Source organism: Helianthus annuus, chromosome 15 (genome assembly GCF_002127325.2).
Source record: "Helianthus annuus cultivar XRQ/B chromosome 15, HanXRQr2.0-SUNRISE, whole genome shotgun sequence".
In the NCBI taxonomy this organism is placed as follows: Eukaryota; Viridiplantae; Streptophyta; class Magnoliopsida; order Asterales; family Asteraceae; genus Helianthus; species Helianthus annuus.
The window spans coordinates 40,144,419-40,158,541 of record NC_035447.2 but is presented as its reverse complement, the minus strand read 5'-3'; the positions used below and the strand labels follow the sequence as shown (position 1 = coordinate 40,158,541).

Genomic DNA, 14,123 nt, shown 5'->3' with positions numbered 1-14,123 from the left:
GCAATTTAGCCTATTATCAAATTACATTATTTATGTCATCAAACCAGTGTAATACACATCTCTATAGCTTAATAAGGTAATTCTCAAATGTGTTTCCATCGTTAACATGAGGTTACTTTCACAACGTTAGGCTCAAAGATTATTCGTACGTTAGGTTTGTTGGATATTTTTAGTGTTTAGTCACGGTTTGTATTAGACGATGTTGACCCTAGTCTCAACTCTCATCGATGCCTTCATCACGTTAGGTTTGTTGGATATTTTTAGTGTTTAGTCACGGTTTGTATTAGACGATGTTGACCCTAGTCTCAACTCTCATCGATGCCTTCATCACATCGTGATTTGGAGCAACAGCCATTTAAGGTCTTGGAGTGTACTCTAACACTGTGTTCCAGAGTTTACTAACAGAAAGAAAGGAAAGGAAACAAAGAGAAAGTAAAAATATTTTGTGTTCCAGAGTTTCATTTAAGGAAGGAAAAGAAAGGAAAATAAAACATGTCGTGTTCCCGAGTTTCATTTAAGGAAGGAAAAGAAAGGAAGTGACAGGAAAACTAGGCTAAATTCTTTAATTTTTCTTTCCTTCCGATTTGGGAGGAAACGGTGGGAAAGGCATCTTTTTTTTCCTTTCTCGTCCTTTCCTTTCTTACTTTTGCTTTCTTTTCTTATCCCTCGTTAAGTTAACTCGGGAACAGAGCGTAAGAGAGGACGTTAACAATCACATTGCGTGTTAACCGACCGTTTAAATGCAATAAAATGCAAGATATAAAACCAAAACCAAAACCGAAACCAATTGGTACCAAATTATCATCATTATCATCAATAACTTATCAAATAAACTTATAAAAATAAAATAAATCCCAATCTAACAAACCATAACAACTTCATATCCTAACAAAGTTAGCCTAAAAAACCCAAAACCCCCTAACACTTATTCTTCACCGTAACCCCAAGCTCTCCAGCCACAATCAAAGTAGTAGCCATATCAATAAACATCCCATGCTCCACCACACCTGCAAGTCTCAACATCGCATCACCCGCAGCCACCAAATCCCCAATATCCTTCTCAAAATACAAATCAACAACATAATTCCCATTATCCGTCACATACGGTTCCCCATTCTCCCCAACAACCCGAAGTTTAGCTACACAACCTGCATGTTTAAACAAGCTTCTAAGCTTTTCAGCAGTAAACCTCCAACAAAACGGCACAATCTCAACGGGCAAAGCCAATCCACTGCCCCCAATATAATCAACCAACTTGGTTGCATCAACAATTACAATAAACTTTTTACAACAACCTTCTATCATCTTCTCGCGGAGCAACGATCCACCTCTGCCTTTAACCAAATTCATATGCGGGTCGACTTCATCCGCTCCGTCGATTGCTAAATCGAGGACCGGGTGTGTTTCGAGATCCGATAAAGGGATGCCTAATGATAAGGCTTGCTCGTGGGTTTTTTTTGAGGTGGGGATTCCGATGATGTTTGTTAGTTTGCCTTGTTGGAGGAGTTCGCCGATCCGGTCGATTGCATGCTTGGCGGTTGACCCGGTTCCGAGTCCGAGGACCATACCCGATTCGACGAATTCTACGGCTTTGTAAGCGGCGATTTTTTTGAGGTCGTCTTGGGTTAAGAGGAGTTGGGGTGGTGAGGGCATGATTCCGGTGGTGGTGGTGGTGGGTTTTTTGGAGTATGCTAGAGCCATTTGTGGGGTAATGGGGGTTGAATGGGATAAGGGTGTGGGTTGAATTAGGGTTTTTTGGGAATCTTGTGAAGATTTGGAAATGAGAAGAGGAGATTTGGAGAGAGAAAGTTAGAGAGCGGTGTGGGTTGCGGTGAATGGGGTGGTGGTAATTTATAGGGGGTGGTGGGGAAGGTACGGCGAAGGGTCCGGTTCAGGAAATCGGGTCAAGTGGGTCGGTATGATTTTGGTACAAAGGGAAGAACTTTGTGGGTCAGGTTCAAGTTCAATGTTCATGAACCGAAATGAGTTTTTGTATTTTTTTTTATTTTTCGAAAAAAATGCCCGGATGATCCCTGTGGTTTGCCTATTTTTCACTTGTACTTCTTAACTTTCTAAAATTACAGCTATAGTCCCCAACTTTTGCAATTTCGTTCCCGGAAAGTCCCTAGCGCGGATGGATGTTAATTTTTTGTGTTAAGTGGATGTGAAATTACTAAAATGCCCTTAATACAAAACAAAATAATAAAACATTTATAAATTCAATGGACCCCACCCAACCCTTCACTGAATCAACCACCTCCAGTCTTCTTTGTGGGACCCACCATCTCCTTCTTCGACCTATTCCACCCACTTTGCACAGCCCCACCCTTCCGCCACCACACTCTACCAGAGCCACCATCTCCACCACAACATACCCTCTCACCACCAAGTATTGTATCTGAAGTTTGACTAGAAAAAGTATTTTGACAGAAGATTATTCTATGATTAATGTTTATATGAATGTGCTGAATTGTGGCTGAGTTTGGTTAAACCTATGAGATGTTTCTAGAAGATCATATCTGTTGTTTTGATTTTTCTTTAATCACCATTGATAATATTATTATATGTTGACTGAATGGTGTGTGTTTATGTATACATCTCTTCTATACTGGTATTTTAAGTAGTGGAATTGTAAGGAATCATCTTCGATATATTTTTTGTTGCCACAAATTTGCATAACTGAAGCCTATGTTTTCGTTCTTTTGAAGCAGATTACAAGCTTTCTTTTTTTTTTTAATAGGAAATGTTTTATCATTCCACACGAAAAAAGGGCAGATTACAAGCTTTCTTGATTTCCATTCCTGTAAGTAGTTAACATTCACGATGAACAGGAGCAATACAAGCTTTCTTGATTTCCATTTGGCGACATTGAGAACCGATAACCGCTTGAGTTTTCCGACATCGAACGGAATCTCATCGGAGATTCGGTTTCCTATGAGATCTAAAATACGAAGAAACGGAAGAGGTAACTAAAAGAGGTAACTATTAGGTGGTGGTGGTTTAGAGAGAGGGGGGGAGGGGGGTTGAAGGTGATGATGAAGACAAGAATGTGGTGGGGATAGGGATGAGTTTGGTTTTTATATTTTAAGAAAAAATACTTAATTAATTCATTTTGTTTTACTTAAGGATATTATAGTCATTTTACACCAAATTAACTGAGAAAACTAAACCTCATCCATGCCAGGGACTATCCAGGAACGAAAATTGAAAAGTTGAGGACTATAGAGGTAATTTTAGAAAGTTAAGGACTAAAAATGAAAAAAGGCCAAACTAGAGGGACTATCCGGGCATTTAACTCTTGATGATGTTAAAGTTGATGATGTTTGTTAAGGTTAGCTTATTTATTGATGAAAAGTTACAATAAAAGTTTATTTGTTAATTAATAATATAGTTATAACTTCTTTATTGATTTTAATGTTTATGGCATGAGCTAGGATCTCGAAAATCATCAGAATTAGGTACATGTATTGAAAATGATCGGTAGGTACGGTATATAAAGGTAAAAATCGGAAAAATAACGATACTGAACCCAAAAACACCAAAAGGTGGGTTCAAATTGGAACTGGAAATGATTCGATACTGGTACATGTGGGTTAATCAGTTATCGTTGGAAAAAAATACGTTCAAAATACGACTGTCTTTAAACATATACTTAGGGGTTGTTTGGCAACTTCTGAATGGTTAAGTACTGAACCAGTAAGATGTGTGAACCATTAAGTGCTGAACTAGTAAGAGGTCTGAAACATTAAGAGCCAGTATAATGTTTAATTGTTCAAAGACAAATGTCTGACCAATTCAGATTAGAGATTTTAATCATTCCCATTCAGAGGCAAATGTTTGAACCACTCAGATATCTGCTCGCGAAACAAACAGTCTGAATCATTAAGTGCTGAACCAGTAAAAGAGTAAAAGTTCTGAACCATTAAAAGGTAAACCAATAGCCCTTTAGTTGTGATTAATCACACCCAATAGATAAAAGTTGAAAGTACTAAAATCCAAGAGATTATTATATATTTCCCTGATTAAAACACCCGTTAAAATCAATTATATATTTCTCAATAATTTAAAAAATTACCCACTTAGCCTTTTGTAGTTCCATTTCTTAAAGTCAAAAACATCAAATGACCATTCTTGCTCGCTTTATAAATAGGTTCCATGCTTGTTATTGTTGTATACACCAGTCATCGTTTGACCAGATATCCGATATTTCTTGATATGTAGCACCAGTTAGACTTTTCATATATTAATTTTGAAAGAATGCATTGATATGGATTTAAACTTTACATGATTGCGTATTAAACAAGTCAAGTAGATTTCTTTGTATTTATTCTTTTTTTTGGCAATTTTTTACATAAGGGAATCATGTTTGGCAATTCTTAGGGTGAACGGGGCGTTCTCGGGGAGCCCCATCGGTGAGGCCTTTCCCCGATCGGGAACACCGCCGCCATCACCGCGGGGTCCCGAATCGGGGTGGGTTTTGATTGTGGGTTCACCGATTGATTTTGCGCGTGGATCGAGAATTGACCGTTTACCAATGGTCGAATTTAAAAAAAAAAAATCAATTTTTTTTAAAACAATATATATACTAACCAATCTTAATTCATTTTTTACCACATTCACAACAAACCAACACCAAAATTCTCAAATTTATATCTTTCAAACACAAAATGGATTCCAAGTTCCCGTTTCTTTCTACCATACCCGACTTTCCCGACGATGGAGATGCGTCGTCAAGCGATAGTAGCTTAGTTTTCTTCCAAAATCTCATCCAACAAGCGGAGCTACTAGACACGGCATCGTCTAGTAAAAAAAATATGTCCGTCGAGATCGTGTGGGGGGCCACGAGACACTCATGGCCGATTATTTTGATGAAAATCCAAAATTTAGTGAAGATACTTTTCGTCACAGGTTTCGTATGTCCAAGTCTTTGTTCCTAAAAATTGTTAGTGACGTGGAAGCGTATGACGAGTGGTTTCAAGAAGGCTTAGACGGGAGAATGAAGAAAAGCTTTACACCGTTGCAAAAGGTTACTTCGGCAATTAAGCAACTTGCAACCGGTAACCCACCAGACGAGGGGGACGAGTATTTAAATATGTCTGAAAGGACCTCTCGTGAGTGCCTTGAATATTTCTGCGAGACGGTATGTAAAAGGTATGGCGGTGAATGTATTTTTTTTTCTAGTTCGAATGTTTTTTTTTAATTTAATGAAATGTCTTTTATTTAATTTTTATTTTTAAAAGGTATGGCGGTGAATTCCTACGTAGACCAACGAGCCACGACATCGCGCTATTGTATCAGGCTCATGAGGATAGGCATCACCTACCTGGCATGTTAGGGAGTCTGGATTGTACACACTTCGTCTGGAGAATGTGCCCCACAGAATTGCGTGGACAATACATGAGAGGCGATCATCAATACCCGACGGTTATGTTAGAAGCGGTAGCGTCTCAAGATTTGTGGATTTGGCATGCTTTTTGTGGGCCAGCGGGTTCACAAAACGATATCAACGTGCTGCAACAATCTCCGTTATTTCTTGCTCAACGAAATGGAACGGCGCCAAATTGTCCATTTCAAGTGAACAACCATTTATACAAACGCGGGTATTATCTTACTGATGGGATCTACCCTACCTGGTCCGTGTTTGTGAAGTCTTTTCCATATCCACACGACCCGAACGAAAAAAAATTCAAGAGGCAACACGAGGCCGCAAGAAAAGATGTGGAACGGGCGTTTGGTGTGTTAAAGTCGAAGTGGGGAATACTAAATCGTCCAATGCGTTCGAAAACGGTGAAAAAAATAAGGTCCATCGTGTATACGTGCCTTATTTTACACAACATGATTATAAAAGACGACGGAAGGGCGATAGCACCGGTTCATATTCAAGATCCTCCAGTCGAACCCGTCTTCGATGATACAGCCTATACGGAGCTCATTGACGAAGACACGCATTGGAGGCTAAAACACGATCTCGTTGAGCATCTCGGAAGTTTAGATTTGCCTCACCTTGAAGTTGATTCGGACGAGGAGTAGTTTGTTTTTATATTTTTTTAGGTTGAATGTATCTTTTTTTCTAGTTCGAATGTTTTTTTTAATTTAATGAAATGTCTTTTATTTAATTTTTATTTTTACTAATCTTTTTTTAATTTATAAAACATGCATTATTTTAGAATTAAAAAAAAAAAACTCACCTAATAGGTGAGTGCCGCCATCAAAACAAGGTATTAGGGGAATGTATTAGGGGAGTTGACGTGGCTTGATCTGATTGGCTATGTGTAAGATGGGGGACTCACCTATTAGGTGAGCACCCCTTACACCCTTAACGTTAAGGAATAATACTGGTTTTTCTTGCACAACAGCAAGTGGCAACTACATTTTTATTAAAATTCGTTTGTTTTTTTTTTTTTTTTTTTTTGAAAAAATCAAATAGGAAGTTTATTTTAGCTAGGAATGATAGGAAGCAATAGGATTAGTACATGTGGCAAAATTTAAAATAAAGAGGAAGGATATTTTAGTCAATCTTATCATTTCTTCTTCCTTTTCAAAACCCAGTAACTTCAAAACCCACAACTTTCAAAACCCATCATCTTCAACCATTTCTTCACTTTCTATCTCAATAATCACTACATTATAGTGTGATTTTCATCACCAATCAATGATTCAAACACCCGATCAACGTGTTCTTCAGCTTTTTTTGAAGAAAACCCAGTTTAACTTCATAGAGAATCTCGTTTTTTTCCGGTGATTTTGAAGATAATCACTCGATCCGTTTGATTCGAGCGCTAATAAGTGTTTCAATCATTCAAAATTCGTCAATTGTTGAAGAAATCACTTCGATCCATGTAAGAAATTCTTTAATTTCATTTTTATGATCTGGGTTTTTGATTTAGTAATTGCGTTTTACGATCTTGGCGGGGGTCCGGGGGCAGCGCCCCTGGTAGCGGGGTCCCAGGGGCGGCAGCCCCTGGCGGGGTCCAAGGGGCAGAGCCTCTTGAAAATTTTTTTTCGATTAAATTGCTGTAATAAAAATGCACCAGAAAAATTAATTTCATGTAAATTGCCTCTGGAAGCTGCATTCGCAAACTGCATTGGTTCAGACAGTTCACAGCACAAATAATTCACAGCACAGGCAAAACTATTGTCATGGTTCAATGCGTTTTAGAGAGAACACTTTCTTTGGTGTTTTTAGGCAATTGCGTTTTAGAACTAAAACATTTTTATGTGTTTTCTGGTCATTGCGTTTTAGAAAAACACATTGTTGAAGTGTTTTTGGTGTATTGCGTTTTAGGTAAAACACTGTTTTAAGTGTTTTCAGTCCATTGCGTTTTACATAGAACACTTTCTTTTGTTTTTTAGGCAATTGCGTTTTAGAATGAGTCATTTTTAAGTGTTTTCTGGCCATTGCGTTTTACAAATAAGACATTTCTTTGTGTTTTTTGTGCATTGCGTTTTAGGTAAAACACTTTTTTATGTGTTTTCAATCCATTGCGTTTTAGAAAACATACATTTTAAGTGTTTTCTGGCCATTGCGTTTTACAAATAAGACATTTGTTTGTGTTTTTGGTGCATTGCGTTTTAGGTAAAACACATTTTTATGTGTTTTTAGTCCATTGCGTTTTAGAAAGTACATTTTCTTTTGAGTTTTTAGGCTATTGCGTTTTAGAAATAAGACATTTCTTTGTGTTTTCTGGCCATTGCGTTTTACAAATAAGACATTTCTTTGTGTTTTTTGTGCATTGCGTTTTACAAATAAGACATTTCTTTGTGTTTTTTGTGCATTGCGTTTTAGAAAAATGTCATTTTTATGTTTTTTTTTTCATTGCGTTTTACGTAACAGGGGGTTTTTATTGCGTTTTACGCAACTGGGTTTTAAATTTTTTTTTATTTGAAAATATAGCAATAGTATACTCGTTTTAAAGATAAAAAAACGCTCGTTTTTTTGGTGCAATTTTTATAAAAAAATAATGTCGTATGAAAGAGTTATTAACGTTTAAAAAATGGGGGGAAATTGGAGGAGAGAGAAACTATTGGCTTGGATTGACTAGAATGCCCCTAAACAAACTCACACGCCTCTTTTCTTCCCTTCAATTTCCATCATTTAATCTTAGCCCTTGATTAACTAAATGGATGATCAAGATCACTTCCTAGCCAAATAAACTTTCTATTGTATCTCCACCCTTGTTTTTTTTACTAATTGATGGTATAAGAGATATTATGGTATTGTTTTGGAAGAGCATCAAGTGGAGAAATTAGGAAAATATTAGGGTGTACGGGGTGGGTTAGGCAAACCCATCGGCAATCCCCTTTTGCTGATCGGGAGTTGTCACACCCCCAAAATCCACAAGCGGAGTATCACCGCATGGAGGCGTGACATGACCAGGATCAAGCCACCAATCATATTGAACAATGTATTTAAAATAGATAAAATCCAACCACGCAATATAATTGGTGTTCAAAAACTAGTTAACCAAGTTCAAATTAAACAACGGAAGCATAATACGTAAAACCAAAACATAAGTTCCATAAGTTCATAAAGTTTAAATGTTTAGCATGGCACACAACTGTCCATGCCCCACAACGATCACGTCTCCTCGTGCAAGCTCCATAAATACCTAACGACCTGCAAGGCATGTAACAAGGAGTCAACAACAAAGTTGAGCGAGTTCACAGTTGGTTGTTTAGTTTTAAAAGTTTGTTTTGAAAACCATAAGTTGTTTCGTAAACCACGAGTTAACTAGTATCTTTGTTTTTCCCCAAACCGTATCCAAAATCAGTGGGGGCTTCCCCATGTGAACCACTAGACCATTACCATATCGACAACTGGAGTTGTGCCCTAAGTCAATGTCTATCATCATTGACTGAGTGCCCATATCCATTAGTACACGCCCGTCCTACCGGCACGGTGTGAGGCTTGTCAACCCTAATAGCGCTATTAACTAATGAGCCGCTCGCCATTGGCCCGGCGATTAAGTCGATATAAAAATGAGGGACTTAATGATAGAGTTTTTGTCTAGTAAGTTTTAAGGTTGTTGTCCTACCTAAGGAGGACGAACGTACGTATTCTACCCAAGTAGAATACGCAGGATTAATATTGGCATCATACCTATGGAGGATGGCGGTACATATCCTACCTAAGGAGGATATGCAGGTTCCGTTTTAGTTCTTTAACCCATTCCCAAACCACCGGGAATCCCATGCCTTGTCGAGAGTGTGAACTCACCTTGGTTTGCTTGGTTAGATTAGTTACTCTAATAGTCAGAAATCAAGCACGTCCTAATAAGGTACAGATAACAATCAATTTTTCGTGCATGCATAAAACGTATCCTACGTACAGTTTATCTACCCACTACTTCTATCACATACCACACAATTCAAATGTCACACTCTGACTTTTGTGGAAAAATCATAGTTAAAAATACACTTGTAACACTTGTTAGAAAATATTTTCTATGTGTTGGAATTTTTAGAAAATTTCGCCATAGTTTCCTTTGTAAATGGAGGCGTCCATGCTAATAAGCATATCATTTTCTTTTCCAAAAATCATTCAACAATCAACAACAATTTACCAAGAGCAAACTATTCCATTTACAAGCCAACATGAACTTGATGTCTCATAAAGACGCGTAGTAACTTGGTGAGGCGTTTAGTGGGTTTAGTTACCCTCCAAATTGTGTTTACTTTATTTAAAATCTCATTCTCGGGATTTTTAGATGTTCACAACTTGTGAACATATTTTACAAAAATATTTATTTACAACATTTTCACGTGTCACTAGTATCCATATACTTACTTTATTTCCAAAATAGTGTAAGGATCATGATCTTTCAAAAACCGTCTTTTAAACTTGGTTTATTTAGAAAAATCATTCACAAGTTTTAGATCTACAAGATCACTAGTTCACTTGGTTTATTATTTTTCAAGAAAAATCATTTTTCTTTCAAGTTCATGTTTAGACTAGAAGATGATTATTTCATGAAAGCACATAATCATCTCTAACTTGTTAAACCATGTTTTTAATCATTCTCTAACAAGTTCCATATGATGATCAATCATCATATCACTAGTAATCATCAAGCAAACATCAACATATACCAAGCAACATCATACTAAAAATATTACATCATGTTTCATCTTATTTAAACTTATGTTTCATGATTCAAGATTCAAGTCTTTTAGTGTTCATATGTTTCATCATGATATATCTATTAACCACTAAAAACATGAAGTAAATAAGGATTAACAAGAAGCTTACAACTAGCTTAAAGCCAGGGAAAAACACTAGTGAAAATGTGGAGGATAATAGCAAACGAAGGTGGTCCTTCAAGTTCCGTGAGCACCGAGCTTAGTTAATCACCTTTGTGCACCTTGAGATGGCCTTGGATTGAATGAATGAAAACCGAAAATGGTGAGGGTGTGAGGGGGTAGTTCGGCCGAGCTTTTATGTGGAGAGGGAGAAGAAAAATGGTGGTGAAGATGATGAGTTGAACTAGTTACTTATAACCCTAAATTGTTGTATCCAACGGGTAATGTGTCTTCAAGAGTACAAACAAAATCTACTTATTCCCAAGAAGAGATTATGGAAGATATATTAGGAAGATTTAGTAGGATTGAAAGTAATCTTAGTGTGGGGCCACACTAGTGAACCGTAAATCACCATGGGGGGGGAGGGGTAAATGTAAATTGTTGGGTAAGTAGGTGATTTAGTGGAAGGTTTAAGGTAATATCTAATGTTTAATGTGTTACATGCTTTATGTAGTATGTTTAAGTGTTCGGGACCAATACTAGCTCAAAAAAAAAAAAAAAAAAAAAAAAAACAATGCTTCTTGCAATATTTTAGTGTTCCGGGTAATGTCCGGTTGTTCGGTTAGATACCGTTCCGTTAAAGTGCTAAGTTATTCCGTATAGTGTCCTTTATGTATCTTTTTGTAACACTTTTAATTCCCAACACTTAGGAAAGCACTCATGACCATTTAGTCAATTTTATGCACAAGACTAGTATGTTAAAAAGCACATGTAAGTATGACGCAGTAATCAGAAAGCAGTTAAGTAATTCAACATAGTCATTAAGCACCTAATTAATATTAATTAATTGTACGGATACATGGTTTAATGAGGGTTGTCACATTCTCCCCTTGTTAAGAAAATTTCGTCCCGAAATTTAGCACGTGTTTACTGAGGAAGCTAGTTAAGTTGTGTGGTTTCCTGGTTTTCCTGGGGTGTCACAGGAGTCCACCGCCACACCCCCTTTTGCCGATCGGGGGTCCACTTTTCGGGGAGAAGATGCCGCTTGCGGCAATGGTGAGGGTGAGGGTAAGTGGTGGGGCCCAGTTCTTGTCAACCAATCATCCTTTTTTCTTTTTATTTTTTTAATTAGTTTGCCTAATCTCAATTTAGGCATACACCGCTTATGTTTTTTAGGCAATAAGCAAAAATAAGAGAAAAATTACATGGCACAATATGATTGGGTAGGGGAAAAGTTTGCCTAATCTTAGTGGGCATGCACCCCTTACACCCTTAGAGGAATTGGGGAAATACAGGAATTATGAAAGTATGTAATTAACCGTATTAGAAAGGGGAAGAGAAATCTGGGAAATAGAGGAATTGTAGAAGTATTTAATTAATGGTATTAGAAAAAGGGAAATATGTAAATAGTAATTCAATAAGTTTCTAAGGGTAAAATAGTAATTCAGTGAGAGTAGTTTTAATGAAATAGATAAATATGTAATATATATGGTTTAAGAATGAGAAATGTGTAATTGATTTTAAGGGTTGAATAATAGATAAGTACGCAATATACAGTGGCGGACCCAAGATTTTTTTCATTAGAACCCATTTTTTGTGTTAGAATTTTTCACAACTAAACATTAAAATTTTCGGGTCGGTCATCGTAGTCGGGGCGGGTCGGGGTTAGGAAATAATGTAGAAGCATTTAGTGGACATGAAACCACTACATTATTAAGAATCAACTTATCAAATTGTGCTAATTAATAAGTTGCTTAAAACCAATAGCTACCTAAACAACACAACTACTTCACATAACTTCAAAATTTTGTTTAAGCTTTTTTTTTAAAGCCACTATATGTTGGAAGTCTTATTTGGTAATCAAATGTGAAACAAAATCATTCGGGGACATTAATTTATCATTTAAAAAAAGCAAACTAAAGGGTCAATGGATGGTTGTGCTGTTTTAAAACACTGGTTTAATTTTGATGAAAAAAATAAACTAAAAAACAAGAGATGTAAGACTTGAACTTGAGACCTATTTGTTAGAACACAAGGAGATTTACCACCATACCATCTTTACTTTTAATACTATGGGGTCCAAAATTTAACATACCGTTCTACTATTTTTTTTTTCTAAAACATTGGGGTCCGTGGACCCTGACTCGCACCATATGGGTCCGCCCTTAGTAATATATATGGTTTAGGAATGAGAAATGTGTAACTAATTTTAAGGGTTGAATAAAAAGACTCCCGTAAAGGAGAAATATGTAAAAAAATCCCAAAATCCAATAACCATCCAAAAGATAAATACTACAAAATTAACATTCCTAGATGCTTCGAATTCACATCAACCATCTCTTTAAAAAATGGATGATACCCTCCTTTCAACAAATTTAAACGACTTTCACAAATCTAGAACTGAATCAAACGTTGACTACAAACATCGATTTCAGACAATTTCCACAACCCGTTTTTTCACCATTTCATAACCCGAACTTTGGATTTCAACAATTTCAGTAGTTTCAACAAGTTCTACCATCTCAACAACTTTCGTTTCCTGGTTTGCAGCTGTGACAACCCTCACCAAACCAGGTATTCGTACGAATTAATTAGCATTTAATTACTGCTTAATTACTGTGCTTGCTTGAAATTATGGATAAACTGCTATCTGAATACTGATACATGTACATACTTGTATCATACTTTATTTGCTGTCATTCCATTATTTACATACAGAACTTTAGTGACAACCTTGATGCACAAAAGCACAGTAGCACAATGAACGGATAACCCACTTAACATGCTGATATAGCCAGCACCAGGCAGGCACTGCCTCTAAGGCCTGTATGAGCCAGTAATAGATCACTACACTAGTAGAGAGTGTAGGGATATGAGGGTTGTAGAACTGCGTCACTAGGTGATAGTTATAGTGACCAGATGTGCCTAAAACGTACTTTAAATACAAAATTCAGCACTTTAAATAAAAATTCAGCATTTAGCCAACTAATAAAGTGCCAAAACATGAGAAAAAACATTATTAGACACTTTCCAAAGTGTCGGGAATAAATTGTGTCACTAAAAATAATATCAACGACACTTTAAATGCTTGTTAAGCACTTTAACGGATCAGTATCCAACCGAACAACCGGACTTAACCCGGGACACAAAAATATTGTCACTAACATTGCTTTTCTTTTTCTAAGCCAGGTAGGGTCCCCGAATACCCTAACACCCGCCACAAGACACTACATGTTAATATCTAGTCTTAACCTTTAATTAACTAACTAATACTTATACTTCTAGTTCAAAACAAACCGGTTACCCCCACCCCCCTAACGAATTCGGTTCCCCATAGGGGACACCATCTTACAACATGATTATTTTAATCACCCATGTCATAAATCTAGATAGCATAATTTCCATTGGATAAATATGTATGCATGGATTATAAATAAGTCTCTAGGATCATAACCATTTCATAAACCACTAAACAAAAATCAAACACTTCTCTCCCTCCCTTGCCCCATTCGGCCGAGAACAACAAGCATCCCACCATCACCTTTCGATCTCATTCAAGGTATTCTATACATCTACAAGTGTGAAGGATCACGCATAAGGAAGCTCGGTGCACTCGGATTGCTAAGGACCTCCCTACGTTGCTTTTAACCACTCGTTTTTCGACTAGTTTCTTCCCTAGCCTCGAGCTAGTAGTAAGTGACTCTAAACGCCTTCTTGATCTATTCTAAAGTGGTTAAAATGAACTTTGTCGGTTAAAAATCATGAACATACAAGATTACATGCTAAAAGTTTGCTAAAATGATAAACATGTTGGATAAAAGCAATAGAGTTGTGTAAAACTTGTAAGACTTGTTTTATTGTGATTATTTAGTGTTGATCTATGC

The 14,123-nt window shown here is 36.8% G+C and overlaps 1 protein-coding gene across 1 annotated transcript; it reads right to left on the bottom strand.

Moving 5' to 3' along the window:
* Positions 1 to 773: 773 nt before the first annotated feature.
* LOC110911456 (probable ribose-5-phosphate isomerase 2) lies at positions 774 to 1,835 on the bottom strand. Its single transcript, XM_022156075.2, has one exon. It carries the CDS (start codon positions 1,699 to 1,701, stop codon positions 919 to 921), a length of 783 nt encoding a protein of 260 aa, XP_022011767.1. The 5' UTR covers positions 1,702 to 1,835; the 3' UTR covers positions 774 to 918.
* Positions 1,836 to 14,123: the final 12,288 nt, after the last annotated feature.

Coding starts and splice junctions, on each gene's coding strand:
- LOC110911456 (XM_022156075.2), bottom strand. CDS start 1,701: ATGGCTCTAGCATACTCCAAAAAACCCACCACCACCACCACCGGAATC.